Source organism: Gopherus flavomarginatus, chromosome 1 (assembly GCF_025201925.1).
Source record: "Gopherus flavomarginatus isolate rGopFla2 chromosome 1, rGopFla2.mat.asm, whole genome shotgun sequence".
NCBI lineage: Eukaryota > Metazoa > Chordata > Testudines > Testudinidae > Gopherus > Gopherus flavomarginatus.
This window is the reverse complement of record NC_066617.1, coordinates 5,250,052-5,264,649: the sequence shown is the minus strand read 5'-3', so window position 1 is coordinate 5,264,649 and position 14,598 is coordinate 5,250,052. Positions and strand designations below refer to the sequence as shown.

At 45.6% G+C, this 14,598-nt stretch overlaps 1 protein-coding gene across 1 annotated transcript; it reads right to left on the bottom strand.

The window, feature by feature from the left end:
• Positions 1 to 29: 29 nt before the first annotated feature.
• LOC127039706 (C-type lectin domain family 7 member A-like) lies at positions 30 to 14,079 on the bottom strand (the record flags this gene model as incomplete). The annotated part of the gene is made up of 6 exons (XM_050933556.1): positions 30 to 373; positions 2,753 to 2,895; positions 4,368 to 4,519; positions 5,488 to 5,586; positions 12,121 to 12,216; positions 13,914 to 14,079. Coding segments are annotated over 6 exons (777 nt in total), but the record flags the coding sequence as incomplete, so codon positions are not given.
• Between the last annotated feature and the right edge of the window lie 519 nt (positions 14,080 to 14,598).

The following is a 14,598-nucleotide window of genomic DNA, read 5'->3' as shown; positions in this document are numbered from 1 at the left end:
AAAGCACAAGGACATCTCTGGCCTTTTAAAACCCGCATTTTATTTACTTCCTCAAACACAATCAATAACTGAGCAACTGTTGTCAACACACCTTTAACTAAAGGTAACAGGGAGAACTTGGCAGCAGGCTCCTGGCTACATGTCCCCACTGGGCTCAGTGCGCTTGTGATGAACAGGCTGAGCGTGACACCCACATTGTGCCAGGATGGGGAAGATCCGCAGAGGCCCTGAGGCCACTCCTGCTGTTGTTCCTCAGTTCCCCCCAAACTTGGCTGGCTTCTCGCAGATATAAACCTCCCATTTGGCGCAGCTCTGTGTGCGGATGTCCCCCTTCTGCATGTATGCGCAGCCTTCAGCTCCCGGGACCTGGAATCTGTCAAGCACAAGCCCCGTCTCACTGCTAGCCATGGGGGGCCAGCCACAGGCTGCGGCATTTACCCCTTCTCAGCTGCACTGGTAATAATTGTCTTCAAAGTGCATTTACCATAGTGCATAAAGGAGAGAGGGTCAGACTGACAACCCTGGGTGAGTTTCCCCTGCCTGGCATCTGGGTCATCACTGACACCTCTGCAAAGTGGGAGGAAAACCAAATCCAAACGCTGGTATTTAACACCTGCTTTGCCTGACATGCAGGGCCAGGCACTGAAGAGTCAGGGCCATGTTTCCATTTTGCTAATGGTAGGTTCTTATGTGGCTCCCATCACCACGTGCATCTCTGTGTCCAGCAGGGGCAAGGTGAGTGAGGTCAAATCTTTTACTGGACCAACTTCTGTTGGTGAGAGAGAGAAGCTTTTGAGCCACACACAGCTCTTCTTCAGGTGTGGGAAAGGTGTGCAGTGTCGCAGTTAAACATGAGGTGGAACAGACTGTTTAGCCTAAAAAGTTAAAAAATATTGCAAGGGAGACAAGGTGGCCTAGCTGCTATTTGTTATTGGACCAGCTTCTGTTGGAGAGAGAGAGAGAGAGAGAGAGAGAGAGAGAGGCTTTCGAAGCACAGACCTTGGGTGGCTCACAGCTCCTCCCTCTCACCAACAGAAGTTGGTCCAATAAAAGCTAATACCTCCCCCTCCCTTGCTTCTCTAATATCCTGAGACCAACACAGCTACAACTACACTATAGACACATTGCAAAGTTCAAGGTGAAGTGGCCTTTTAACCACCCTCCAGTGCAAGGCAATAAAGAAAGGGAGGAAAAAGGCAGCTGGGGGGTGGGAAGGGTTGTTAGTGAGTCATAGATTGTCTCTGTTCAGTCCACGATTTTGAGTGTCTAGCAAAGTTATGAATTTAAGTTCCCAGGCTCGTCTTTTGGAGGTGTTGTGCAGATTTCCTTTGAGAAGGAGAGTCAGATATAGAGTCATTGCTATGTGCAAAGTGTTCGCCCACACAAATTGGGGTGTTTTTGTCCTTTCTCATTTCCCTATGTGTGTTCATTTGAGCGTGTAGTCATTGTCTGGTTTCACCCACATACACTTCTACCCTGATATAACACAAATTCAGATATAATGCAGTAAAGCAGTGCTTGGGGTCGGGGGGGGGGGGAGTTGTGCACTCCGGCAGATCAAAGCAAGTTTGATATAACGCTGTTTCACCTATAACACAGTAAGATTTTTTGGCTCCCGAGGACAGCGTTATATCGAGGCAGAGGTGTAGTTATTATTGGGCACGTAGTACACTAGATGAGGTACACCACATGGACCCAGGGATCTTGAAAGGTGTGTTGTGAGGGGTGTTGATCATTGTAGCAGTGAAGCTACGGCTGCAGGTTTTGCATCTGTTGTTCTGGCAGAGTCTGGTGCTAGAGTCAGTGTGTCCTGGTCTGTGGGGGCGCTTCCTTCTTATGATGGGCTTGGAGAGGCCTGGGGGGTTGTTTGAAGACCAGCAAAAGTGCAAGTTTTCTCCCACCTCCCTGCAGGTGTGTGTTTTTCTCCCACTCCCCTCATCGCTGATGTGCCTCATCCCTAGGGGAGCTCAATCTGTGTGGCTCATTCACTCCTTGGAGCCTCTGCCACCATAGCCATGAGCCAATGAGAGCCTCCTAGCCACCACAGCCATAGCATAGGAGACTGAGCTGCATGGGTGGTGGCTTGTGAACAGCTATCCAGTATGAGGTGGATTCTGCACAAAGCCACCTCCTGAATAGGGATAGCGTGGGGACACCAATAGTCATAGACGAGACCACAAGGGTCATCCAGTCTAATCCCCTGCCAAGATGCAGGATTTGTTGTGTCTAAACCACGCAAGACAGACGGCTATCCAGCCTCTTTCTGAAAACTTCCAGTGAAGGAGATTCCACGACTTCCCTAGGCATCTGCTCCACTGTCCTACTGGTTTTACAGTGAGGAAGTTTTTCCTGAGATTTACTCTAAATCTGGTATGCTGTAATACATGATACTTGTCACTTTACAGCCAAAGGTCCCAGAGCACTTGCAAAGGCGGATCATTTTGGTTAGAGCTGCTCAGAAACTAATTTTCTACCTGGACTTTTTTTCTTTTAATTTCCCCCTCAATATTCAATCAAAACCAAAACCTTTTCACTGAAAAGTGGAAATTCTTACCAAAAATTTTTCAGTTTACATTGGAAAATTTTGAAAAAAATGAAAATTTTATATGAAAAGCCATTTATCACTGAAAAAAATGTTTGTTTGGCTGGTTCTAACCATTATCCCCATTTATGGAGGAGCTAACCCAGTCAGAGCCAATGTTGAACTGGATCAGTGCCCTTGGACGGGCACAGGCAGTGAGGAGAGACGTACAGCTGGAAGGAGAAAGGGGAGCCGTCAGCCCACGTCCAGTTCCCGATGTCGTTGTCGTAGTTCAGCCCTGTCCAGAAACTGAAGTGGAATTGCTGTCCCTGGCGCACGTACAAATGCTTGGAGATCTCATGTTTCAAGAACTCCTGCTCCGAACAGCAAAGGACAACAATCAATCCCCGAATAACCGTTTCTCCCCATTTGCAGGCATCTGGGTAAAAATGGGGTTCAGTCCCTCTGGAAATCGGGCCAATGATTTAATTGTCTAAACTATAGGTAGAGGTGTCTGACTCTGTAGGCCTCCGTGTTTGATACATTGGCCTAAGTGACCTTCCCAGGGACAAGTACTGAATCAATGGAACAGACCTCCAATTTCCTGGCTCCTAGTTCCTGACTTAACCCCCAAACTATTCTACCCCTCATGCTGTTCCCAAACAAGACTTCTGCATAGATTATTCTTGGCAAGGAGGAATAAAAGCAGGAACCAAGGGCCCGAGAACTACCAAACTAGAGCCCAGCGATGGCCCATCTCGTGCAGGAGCTCACCGCCATGAGAGGGACCAGTGCTGGGTGCTTCACCACGAGGTGGGAAAAGACCCATAATGCATCTTGCCCATTGTGCAATACAGCAGCATAGAGGTCATTCCTCCATGACTCCCCAGTTAGCTGATCTGTTTATGACCTGAAGCACAAGGATCAATGGCCCAGGCCCTTTTATTCTAGCTCACATTGCTAAATGCTCTTCTCATTCAGGCAGAAATCTGATCTTTGCCTAAATCTCCCTAAATTATTTGCCTCAGTATCCTGCAGAAGTGAGTTCCATAGATAGTTATCTTGATTTTTTTCACTTGCTTGCTAATTCACAAAGTTCAGTCATTTGCATGGGTCTCCCAGTCACTAATGCTAACTAATAAGACCTAACTGAAAGGATCTGCGATGACAGAAGCAGAGACTGGACTCCGAGGGCAAGCTCCCTCCTCCTCGTGCTGTGCATGTTGACTTCTAGAAGGGAAGAGTGTTAGCTCCCATAGCCCATTCCATCCTTGGACTCTAATGAGGATGACAACAAGGAGGCCAGTTAACACCTGCCCACTAGGAACTCAATGGAAGGTGTCACTACGGACTTCGGTCTGGGCTGGAACTGTGCATTAGAGACGACAGGCCTCATGTCCCATTCCACATCCCCATAGCCAGTCAGTCCCCCACTTTGCTCTGCCCTCGAATGCCACAGATTCTAAGGCTTTGTCTACACTGGCAAGTAAAAGACAAACTTTTGTTGTTCAGAGGTGTTAAAAAAATACCCCCCCCGAAAGACAATAAGTTTTGTAGATGACAAGTGCCAGTGTACACTGTGCGTAGTCGGCAGGAGCACTCTCCCGGCGACAACACTAACGCTACTCGTTGCGGGTGGAAGTTTTTTGTCAGTGGGAGAGCTCTCTCCTGGTGACAAACAGTGGCTACGCTGCGTGCCTTTTAGTGGCACGGTTGTAACAGCACAGCCGTGTCACTAAAAGCTGAGTAGTGTAAACTCTAGTATAAACAGTAGCGCCAGTGTGTATGTAACTGTCTTATCAGCAACCAATATCAATAAAGAAGAGAAGCAGAGGTGGCTCTGTACCAGCTCCTTCTTCGTGTCTATCTTCACCAGACTGGCTGATATTGCAGTACATGCGTCTAAGCTGTTATGCCAGGATTTCGCGGATGTAGAAAAGGAGTAACAGCTGGCTGCCCGCTGGTCCCAGTCCACCTCACACATGCTGCAGTTGTCCTCTTGAAGAAAGGGAAAACAGACAGACTTTCAATCCTCATTCTCCAAGATCATTTTGTTACCATAGCTCTGCATTGCTGGGTGTGAAGGATGATGGGAAATTCCCCTCGCTTAGAATTCTAAACCGCTGACCCATCCCTGCACATGTCTTCTCACATTGAGCAGGCCAGCTGGCCCTGCTGCCTTTGACCATCAGCTCCTTTCTTCAAGCAACAAGTAGGATGCACAGTAAATTGGTACCATGAGTTTTCATCTCAGTGGGGAGGGTGGGTCAGGGAGTAAGGGACAGTTATAGCCTATCTTCTGAGAACAGGAGTTATAAGATGATGGAGACAGGAATTAGTAAGAACTGAGTTCCCTTGGTGATGAACACAATAAAAGGAAGACAGATCAGATAAAGATCTGGAACAGAGAGAATAGATATGGATCTAAGGAAAGATAGAGAAGGACATAGGGAGAGAATCTTAGAATATCAGGGTTGGAAGGGACCTCAGAAGATCAACCCCCTGCTCAAAGCAGAACAAATCCCCAGGTAGTTTTTTTTTTTTAACCTCAGTTCCCTAAACAGCCCCCTCAAGGATTGAGTTCACAATGCTGGGTTTAGCAGGCCAATGCTCAAACCACTGAGCTATCCCCTCCCCCAAATATATGGAGATATACCGATCTCATAGAGCTGGAAAGGACCCTGAGCAGTCATCAAGTCCAGCCCCCTGCCTTTATAAGCAGGACCAAGTACCGATTCTTGCCCCAGATGGCCCCCTTAAGGACTGAACGCCCCACTGTCGGTTTAGGAGGCCAATGCTCAAACCACTGAACTATCCCTCCCCCTTGGGATCTAGGGAGGCAGGGAGGGATCAGAGGCAGGTAGAATATAGATAAAGAAGAGATTAGCTGAGGGTGTAAGGGGGGAGGGAAGAATTGGTGGATGGGTGGAGTCTTTTCCTCAGAGGCTCTAGCTGTGATTCCTTACCCTTGCCAGTTGTGAGCTGCTGCAGAGTGTCCGAGAGGATTATGTTTCCCATGTCAATGACCTCCAGCTGTTGCTCCGATTTCTGGGACAGCTGGTAAACTTTAAAGACACAAGAAAAATCATAAAATAATGGGGTGCCCAGAGCCAGTGAATTGCTCCAGCCTGGATCATCCTGGGGTGTTTTAAAGCATGAGATGGACTGTGATCATGTGTGGGTACAGCGCCACCTACTGACTGACAGGGAATGTGAGACATGGGTCTCCTCTTGCTTGCACCAATCTTACACTAGTCAAATTCCAATGATATCAGAGGAGTCCTTCCTTATTCACCCCAGGTTGCGCGAGAGGGAAATCGGCACCACTGTTTTGAAACTGGCTTCTCTGCAGGAAATATCAGAGATGGGCGCTCCCTGCGTTTTATCAACAAATAACCACAATGCTTGGAACTTGCATGTCGTACATTTCGGATGGGGCTGACAAATGTTAACTCATTACATGACAGATGACAGAGACCTATTGTGATGGTGCCACTCATAAGGCTTTACAGAAATATGCTTCTGGCTGTATACATATATAACATAACTAGAATGTGTTTTATGCTACATATGCTATGCAACATATCTCTGTAAAGGTTATGATCTACTGAATCTATTAATCCTATTTGTATGTATGGATCATTTCTGCATTCAAAGTTATGAATATTGGTTGAGTTCCTGAGAAAAGACTATTCTCAGTAAGTGCCCCATCAAGAAACACTTAAGCCAACAATGAACTTGAAGACACCAATCCACATCTGGGCTTTCCCAGGAATGTGGCTTGGCTGGTAAGGAACTCAGTCATGCATGGACATGTGACTTGCCCAGGTGACTCCAATATTCCATTTTGTAGCTGAACTTTGCATAGGAGGGAGGAGGGTGTCTCCACCCACAAGAGAAAGTCTATTTAAGCCTATAAGAGACCCCTCCATTTTGGACTTCAGCTGGTTAAAGAGAGAGCCTCTCCACCCACAAAGATACCTGAAAGAAACTGGAACAAAGGACAGTGAGTGCAAGGGGTGTGAGTGATTGCTGGACCCCGACTAAAAAGAGATTAGTCAGTAAAAGGAAGCATTCTGGAACTGGTGAGGATCTTATCTGTATTCAGTTTCTTACTGCATTAGACAAAAATTTGCATGTTTTATTTTATTTTACTTAGTAATTCACTGTGTTCTGTCTGTTACTACTTGGAACCACTTAAATCCTACTTTCTGTAGTTAATAAAATCACTTTTTACTTATTAACTCACAGTATGTGTTAATACCTGGATAGGCAAACAGCTGTGCATCTCTCTCTAGCAGTGTTATAGAGGGTAGACAATTTATGAGTTTACTCTGTATAAGCTTTATACAGGGTAAAACAGATTTATTTGGGGTTTGGACCCCATTGAGAGTTGGGCAGCTGAGTGTCAAAGGGAAGAACGCTTCTGTAAGCTGCTTTCAGGTACGCCTGCAGCTGTTAGGGGATGTGATGCAGACCTGGGTCTGGGTTTGCAGCAGGTTAGTGGGTCTGGCTCAAACCAGGCAGGGCATGGAAGTCCTAAGCTGACAGGGCAGGAAAACAGGGGCAGAAGTGGTTTTGACACATCAGGTGGCAGCTCCCAAGGGGGATTCTGTGATCCAACCCGTCACACCTATTTGGCCACCAGATCCGTTCCCCCTCCCAGTAACAGAACCGTCAACATTTACGTTGAGGATATTGTAGAAAATGTACTCAAGGCTGTACGTTTGTAGAGGGAGATCAGCAACATCCCAGAGGTCACGGGGCAAATCCTTTTAATGCTTATCCGTACCTAAGCAGGTATTTATACAGCCAGTGTCACCACAGGACCAGAATGCCTCTGGGCAGACACTAAGGGAAGAATCTCTCTCTCTCTAGTAGCCATCATCATGGTACCAAGGCACCTAGTTACCATTCACATGGCCATGGGAATAACCTTTGATTCCTGATGGTCCAGAAGGAGTTCAGAGCCAGACTGTACAATCAGAATCCCCTGTGGTGGCACCTTTGGCCTGTGTCTATCCAGAGGGCCCTGATCTACCATGGTCCTCACAATACATCAGCTAATGTCCCAGCTCTGATTCCCCATGCGAGATCCTGAGTGTCTCTCCACCTGCACTTCATTGTGCCTATCACTCTAGCTTCTGTACTGATTGAGGGAGTCATGATTATACATGTTCAAAGATGGATGTCACTCTGCACCCCATTTATAGCCACCTCTGCAGGTTGGATCAGTCTAGGTGGATGTTCTCCGGGGCAGAACCTTAGGTAGAGGTCCCACTCCAAGAGGCACGTCTTGTACTGGGCATTAAAATGGCAGGACTCAGGCCTAGTCTGATCCCCAGTGCCAATGACGAAGTTTTGGTCCTATCTCTCTTGACTTTCACTCTACAGGACAATTAGAGGGCTGGGCCAGGGGGTCAGTTCCTTAGCAGCCCTACCCACTCACCAACTAGAACACAGAGCTAGGACTGACTCCTGGCTTCTAGATTCATGAACAGGGGGACATCAGAGGCCCAGGAGCTTGACAGAGCCTGAGGGCTCATTGGCTTGAGGGGTTACAGATGAGGTGGTGGATGTTACTCCTGTGAGGACCCCACAAACTGCCAGCTCCACCTCTGTTACCAACTCAGTCCATCGTTCACTGTCACCTGTAAATGTCCTGCGGGGGAGGACCATGAAGTGTACAGGTGACAGGCCTTGAGCCATGTCTTCCAGGTAACCGTTAAATCCTCAGCCCCGTGGAAAGCAGCAGCTGGAAGGTTCAGTAAGAGAGATGGGGCTGAATGGTCACTTTACATCACAGCTTAACAGGTGAAATGCAAAGAAGACAGTGGTCAAATACTTCTGTTCTCTATTTGGGAAAATTCAGATAATACAGTCTGATGATGATGGTGAGTAAATACTTTGCATTCCAACACCAACTCAGGAGGATGTTAAATATTAGCTACTAATGTCAGACATTTTAAAATTAGCAGGTCTGGATTACTTGGATCAAATGGGTTTAGAAGAGCAGGCTCTGGACCATTAATGTTGATTCTCAATAAGTCTTGGAATACTGGATAAATTCCAGAGAACTGGAAGAAAATAAAAGTTGTGCAATATTTAAAATGGGTAAATGGGACGATCCAGGTAATTATATAGCCCTGTCAACCTGATGTCAATCCTGGTCATAATACAAGAATGGCTGATGGAGGACTGAATAGTTATGGATCAATGTCCTATCAGATAAAGCCTAAGATGGGTGTTAGTTGGTGTCTGCTACAGACCAGCAAATCACATTAGGGAGAAGAGGATGACTGGATCCTCACATCCCTAACTATAATATGTAGGGGGGAAAAAGCTGTGTGATCACCGGGGACTTCAATTTGCATGACACATGCTGGAGGTCTCATGCTGCTAAGACACCACTGGAATTTCTAAGTAATATAGATGACAATTTTCTAATTCAAAAGTGTTGCAGCCAATACAGGAGCATTCTGTATTTGTCTTGACAGATAAAGATGAATGGATCACAGAACTAAAAATCAGTGGTTGATTACACAGAAGTGATCATGACTTGATCAAATTTATAACGTGCAAACAGAGTAATGTCCAAACCCAGTAATATAGATAGTGCTTTAAAAGAGCCAGTTTCACAAAACTGAAAATAATTATGAGCCAAACCAGCTGGGAGGAAGAACTTAATCAAAAAACATGAATGATAATAGGGAACTGTTTAAGAATACTTTACTACATGCCCAAAAATCACAATGCCACAATCAAGGAAGAAGGCCATGCTGGTTAAAACACCAGCCTTTTTTAGATGGGTTATGAAGGCAGCTACAAAAACCTTCAATACAGAACAAGCAGAAGAAAGGGAAGTCAACAATAATGAATATAAACAAAAAATTAGGAACTGTAGAAAATTGATAAGGGAAGCAAAAGGGCAGCAGGAGACATCAATGGTCAGCACAATTAATGACAATAAGAACTTTTAAAATATATTTGTAATAAAAAGTATCCTAACAATGCAATTGGTCTGTTACTAGATTGAAATGATAGAATTAATAATGCAGAAAAGGCAGAAGTGTTCAATAAATATTTCTGTTGTATATTTGGGAAAAACTCACGTCCGATCATGATGATGACACTCCTTCCATTCCAGTGGTAACTCATGAGGATGTCAAATAATAGCTACTAAAGACACACATTTTAAAATCAACTGGTTGGGGAGCAGGCTGGAACCATTTATGTTGATTTTCTGTAATTCTTGGAACACTGGAGAAGTTCCCAAAGACTGTAAGAAATCTAATGTTGTGCCAATATTTAATAAGAGTAAACAGGATGGTCTCGGTAGTTATAGGCCTGTCAGTCTGACATCAATTCCAGGCAGCATAATGGAGCAGCTGATATGGGACCCCATTAATAAAGTATTAAAGGAGGGTAATACAATTAATGCCAATCAACATAGGTTTATAGAAAACAGATCCTGTCAAATTAATTGGTATCTTTTTGTGATGAGATTACAAGTTTGACTGATAAAGGCAACAGTGTTGATATAATATATTCAGTCTTTTGTAAGGCATTTGACTTGATACCACATGACATTTTCATTAAAAATTAGAATATAAATTTAACATAGGATACATTAAATGGATTAAAAACTGGCTAAAAGATAGGTCTCATATTGTAACTGTAAACAGAGAATCATCATCAAGCAGGTGTGTTTCTACTGAGTTCCCACAGGGATTGGTCCTTGGCTCTACACTATTTAACATTTTCATCAGCGACCTGAAAGAGAATGGAAAATCACCACTGATAAAGTTTTCAGAAGGCAAAAAGATGGGGGGAGCAGTAAATGAATAAGACAGAAAGGACAGGTCACTGATACAGAGCAATCTGGATCATTTGGTAAGCTGGACACAAGCAAACAATATGTGTTTTAATATGCCAAATATAAATGTATACGCCTAAGAACACAGAAACCCGTATTTCCAGGCTGGTGGACTTTATCCTGGGAAGCAGTGACCTGATAAAGATTTCAGGGTCATGGAGGATAGTCAACTGAACATGAGCTGTCATAACATTTTTCCCAGATTTGGACCTTAGCGTCCAAAATATGGGTGTTAGCATGAAAACCTCCAAGCTTAGTTACCGGCTTGGACCTGGTAAAGCTGCCACTACCCAAAAAATTAGAGTGTTTTGGGGCACTCTGGTCCCCCCAACAACCTTCCCTGGGGACCCCAAGACCCAAATTCCTTGAGTCTCACAACAAAGGGGAATAAACCATTTCCCTTCCCCCTCCAGGTGTTCCCTCCCTGGGTTCCTGGAGAGATACACAGAGCAATCTCCGTGAATCTAAACAGAGGGACTCCACCCTCCCTGTTTCCAGTCCTAGAAACACAAGTACTTCCCCCTTCAGCCAGAGGGTATGCAAAGTCAGGCTTAGTAAATCTAACACAAAGAGATTTTCCCCCTGACTTCTTCCTCCCACCAATTCCCTGGTGAGCTGCAGACTCAATTCCCTGGAATTCCCACTAAAGAAAAACTCCAACAGGTCTTAAAAAGAAAGCTTTATATAAAAAGAGAGAAAAAAATACATAAAAATGGTCTCTCTGTATTAAGGTGACAAATACAGGGTCAATTGCTTAAAAGAAATATGAATAAACAGCCTTATCCACAAAGAATACAATTTAACACATTCCAGCAACTACTAACATGTAAATACAAAAAACAACCAATATAAACCTACTGTCTTATCTCTTTGTACTTACAACTGGGAAACAGAAGATTAGAAAGCTGGAGATAGAAAAATCACTCTCATAGCCGAGAGGACACAAACAAAGAACTCACACACAAACTTCCCTCCACCCAGATTTGAAAAAGTCTTGTTTCCTGATTGGTCCTCTGGTCAGGTGTTTCAGGTTACTCCTTTCCAGGTGAAAGAGACATTAACCCTTAGCTATCTGTTTATGACATGAGCATCCAATGTGACGCTGTGGTCAAAAGAGGCTAATGTGATTCTCAGATGTTTAAACAAAGGAATCCTAAGTAGGAGTGGGGAGGTTCTATTACCTCTGTATTTGGCACTGGTGTGAGTGCTACTAGAATACTGTGCCCTGTTCTGGTGTCCACAAGTCAGAAAGGATTTTGAAAACTGGAGAGGGCTCAGGAAATGAGCCAGGAGAATTATTAAAGGATTGGAAAACTTGCATTATACTGTGATAGATTTAAGGAGCTCAGTCTATTTAACTTAAGAAAGACAAGGTTAAAGGAGAAGATCACAGTCTATATCTATACGGGGCACAGAAATTTAATACTAGAAGGCTTTTCAGTGTAGCAAAGGTATAACAAGATCCAGTGCCTAGGAATGGAAGCTAGACAAATTCTGACTAGAACCTCAATTTTCTGGCAGGGAGGGTAAACCACCATTGGCACAACTTACCAAGGGCAATGGATTTTTAATCATTGATAATTTTGAAATCAAGATTGGATTTTTTCTAAAAGATCTGCTGCAGTTTAAAAATAATTAATTCAGTTACTGCTGTGTTCCACAGGACATCAGATCAGATGATCAGAATGGTCCCCTCTCACTTTAGAAGCTATGAAGCACTAACCCTGTTGAGCCATCACGATCACCAGAATCAGCAAGATCAGGCAGATGGGCCCAAGGATGATGGCAGAGAGCCGCCATGGAGATGCACTGGGAGATGCTAACAGGAAGGAAATGGAGAACATGAACATGCACTTCCTTCTGCTTGGGATCCTCAGCCGGGAACCCTCTTCTGGAGTTAAGTGCCTAAGCCTAGTGGTAGGGGCTCTCATCTGGGATGTAGGTGACCACATTTAAATCCCTGCTCTGCCTGATTTGGAGCAGGGACTTGAAGCCAGGTAAGTGCCCCAAATTCCAGGCTGTTGGCTATTCTGGGGTGAGCGCTCTCAGTCTTGCATGTTGGAGCTATTCCATGTTGTACAAATCACTAGGGCCAGAGAAAGTGAGAGACTGACTCTGCTGGTTTGGGCACTCACGAGGGATGGGGGAGAGTCAGGTTCCAGTCCTTGCTCCAATAAATAATTATTTACACAAATGGAAAGAGATAGTGAGAGCCGCAACCCCTCCACCTCCATAGCCCATAGACTGGTGTTTAAAGCTCTCACCTGGGATGTGGGAGACCTGGGATCAATAGTCTCTCACATCCCAGCCCTATCCATTGGGCTACTGGGTATTCTGGGACACACACACCTGGCTACCTTTTGTGAAGGCTTGAAGCCATACGCATGCACTGAGGGGATCAGACCCTGCTGGCGAGACAGATGGAGGAACATGTAGTTTGAGAATCTTATTTCAGGGCTCCCAGGGCTTTGGCTTGAGCTAGGGCTCTGAGCAGCTCATTAGCTGTGGCGTGGTGCCAGGAGCTAGGCATGAGCAAAGGCAACTGCCAGCAGAAACGTAGGTGCCTAGGAAACTTAAGCACGTAGTGGGTTAGGCAGCAGCTGAGCAGTGGTTTTAATGTCAGGAGCACGTAAATGTTGCACTTAGGTGGCTAAAAATGTAGTAAGGCCCTAAGCCCCTTTGTGAACCTGGCCATTCTTCTCTGTGCCTTAGCTCCCGGTCTGTAAAATAGGGGTAACGATACTGCCTTTCTCCCACGTCTATTTAAGCGCATCAGATCAGAGACTCTCTCACTGTGTTCATATAGCAGCAGCACAATGGGGCCCTGAGCTTGGTTGGACCTCTAGGTGCTACGTTAATAATAACCACCTTGTCCTACACAACTAAGTTAAACAGGTTGGCAGCCAAGGTGCCCTCTTTTCTTGGCCTTCCAGCATCTGGCTACCTGCTTCTTGGATAGCGTAGGGAATGCTTGTGTGCTGTGTCCACATAAGGCAGCCTGCAGCCATGGAACCCAGCAAAATGGGGGTGACTTCCTGCCAGAAACCTTTCCTGATCTCTCCAGACAGGGGCACCCCCACGACTCAGCTCCCTACCAGCAGAAATCCTGCGTGGTCACATCTCCAGGCAGCCTCCATGCCAATTCTGGCCCTTGTCAGTGGACTAAGGAGGTAGGTGGGATGCGGTGTGGACAGAAGCACGAGCCCTAGAGATCAGGGTGGGCCAGGCAGGAGTGGGGCTGGAACGGCTGTGGGGAGCCGCTCTACAGTGAAGCAGAGAGAGGCAGAGGAGCTTTAGGGATCATCTTCTTTCCCTCATTGTGATAGCGCCTCTTTCTGTGATTCTTCACTGTTGTCACATGAGAAGAGGGAGGCGTTTGGCAGGAAGGGTCTGGCAAGGCTGGGCACAGACCAAGATGGTGGTCAGGGCACCTGTCTCAGGCGAAAGGGGCGGGGGGGAAGGGAGGCTGAGCGGTTGGGTCACTCTTCCCCTTGCTGTGGGAGGAGACCCCTGCACCTGCAATGACAGCAGCTGGCCCGGCCTGCGCGTTGGCTTTCCCTTCATCCTTGGACTCGTAGATGACATTTACGTCAGATGGAGTGCCCTTCACTTTCCTCTGCTGCACAGGCATGGGGGTCTGCAGGTAAGAGTACCTACCAGCAGGAGAGGGTCTCACTTCAAGAGATCAAAAATCATGCGTCAGACCCTCAAGAATCGTGAAATTGGCCTAAGAAATCATGTTTTATTAAAAAAAATCAAATCATGTTTTTAGTCTGTTTCTTTGCCAATGTTTGTGAGAATTTCACGTTGAAAAGTCAACCTTTAATGCACTCAGAAATACATGCCTCTCTTTGGCTGTTCGGATGGAGGCCCCGCTTAGCTTCCCTCACCCCTAAGATAGGGGAACTGCCATCCATTTCCTATTACTGTCTTCACCCGACACCAACACTCAAGCATCTCAATCTATTTAGCTTAACCAGGAGAAGGTTAAGGGGTGACTTGATCACAGTCTATAAAGCACATCCACAGAGAACAAGTATTTAATAATGGGCTCTTCAATCGAGCAAAGGCATAACATGATCCGATGGTTGGAAGCTGAAGCTAGACAAATTCAGACTGGAAATAAGCGGTAAACTTTTAACAGTGAGAGTAATTAACCACTGGAATAATTTAACAAGAGTCGTGGTGGATTCTCCATCAC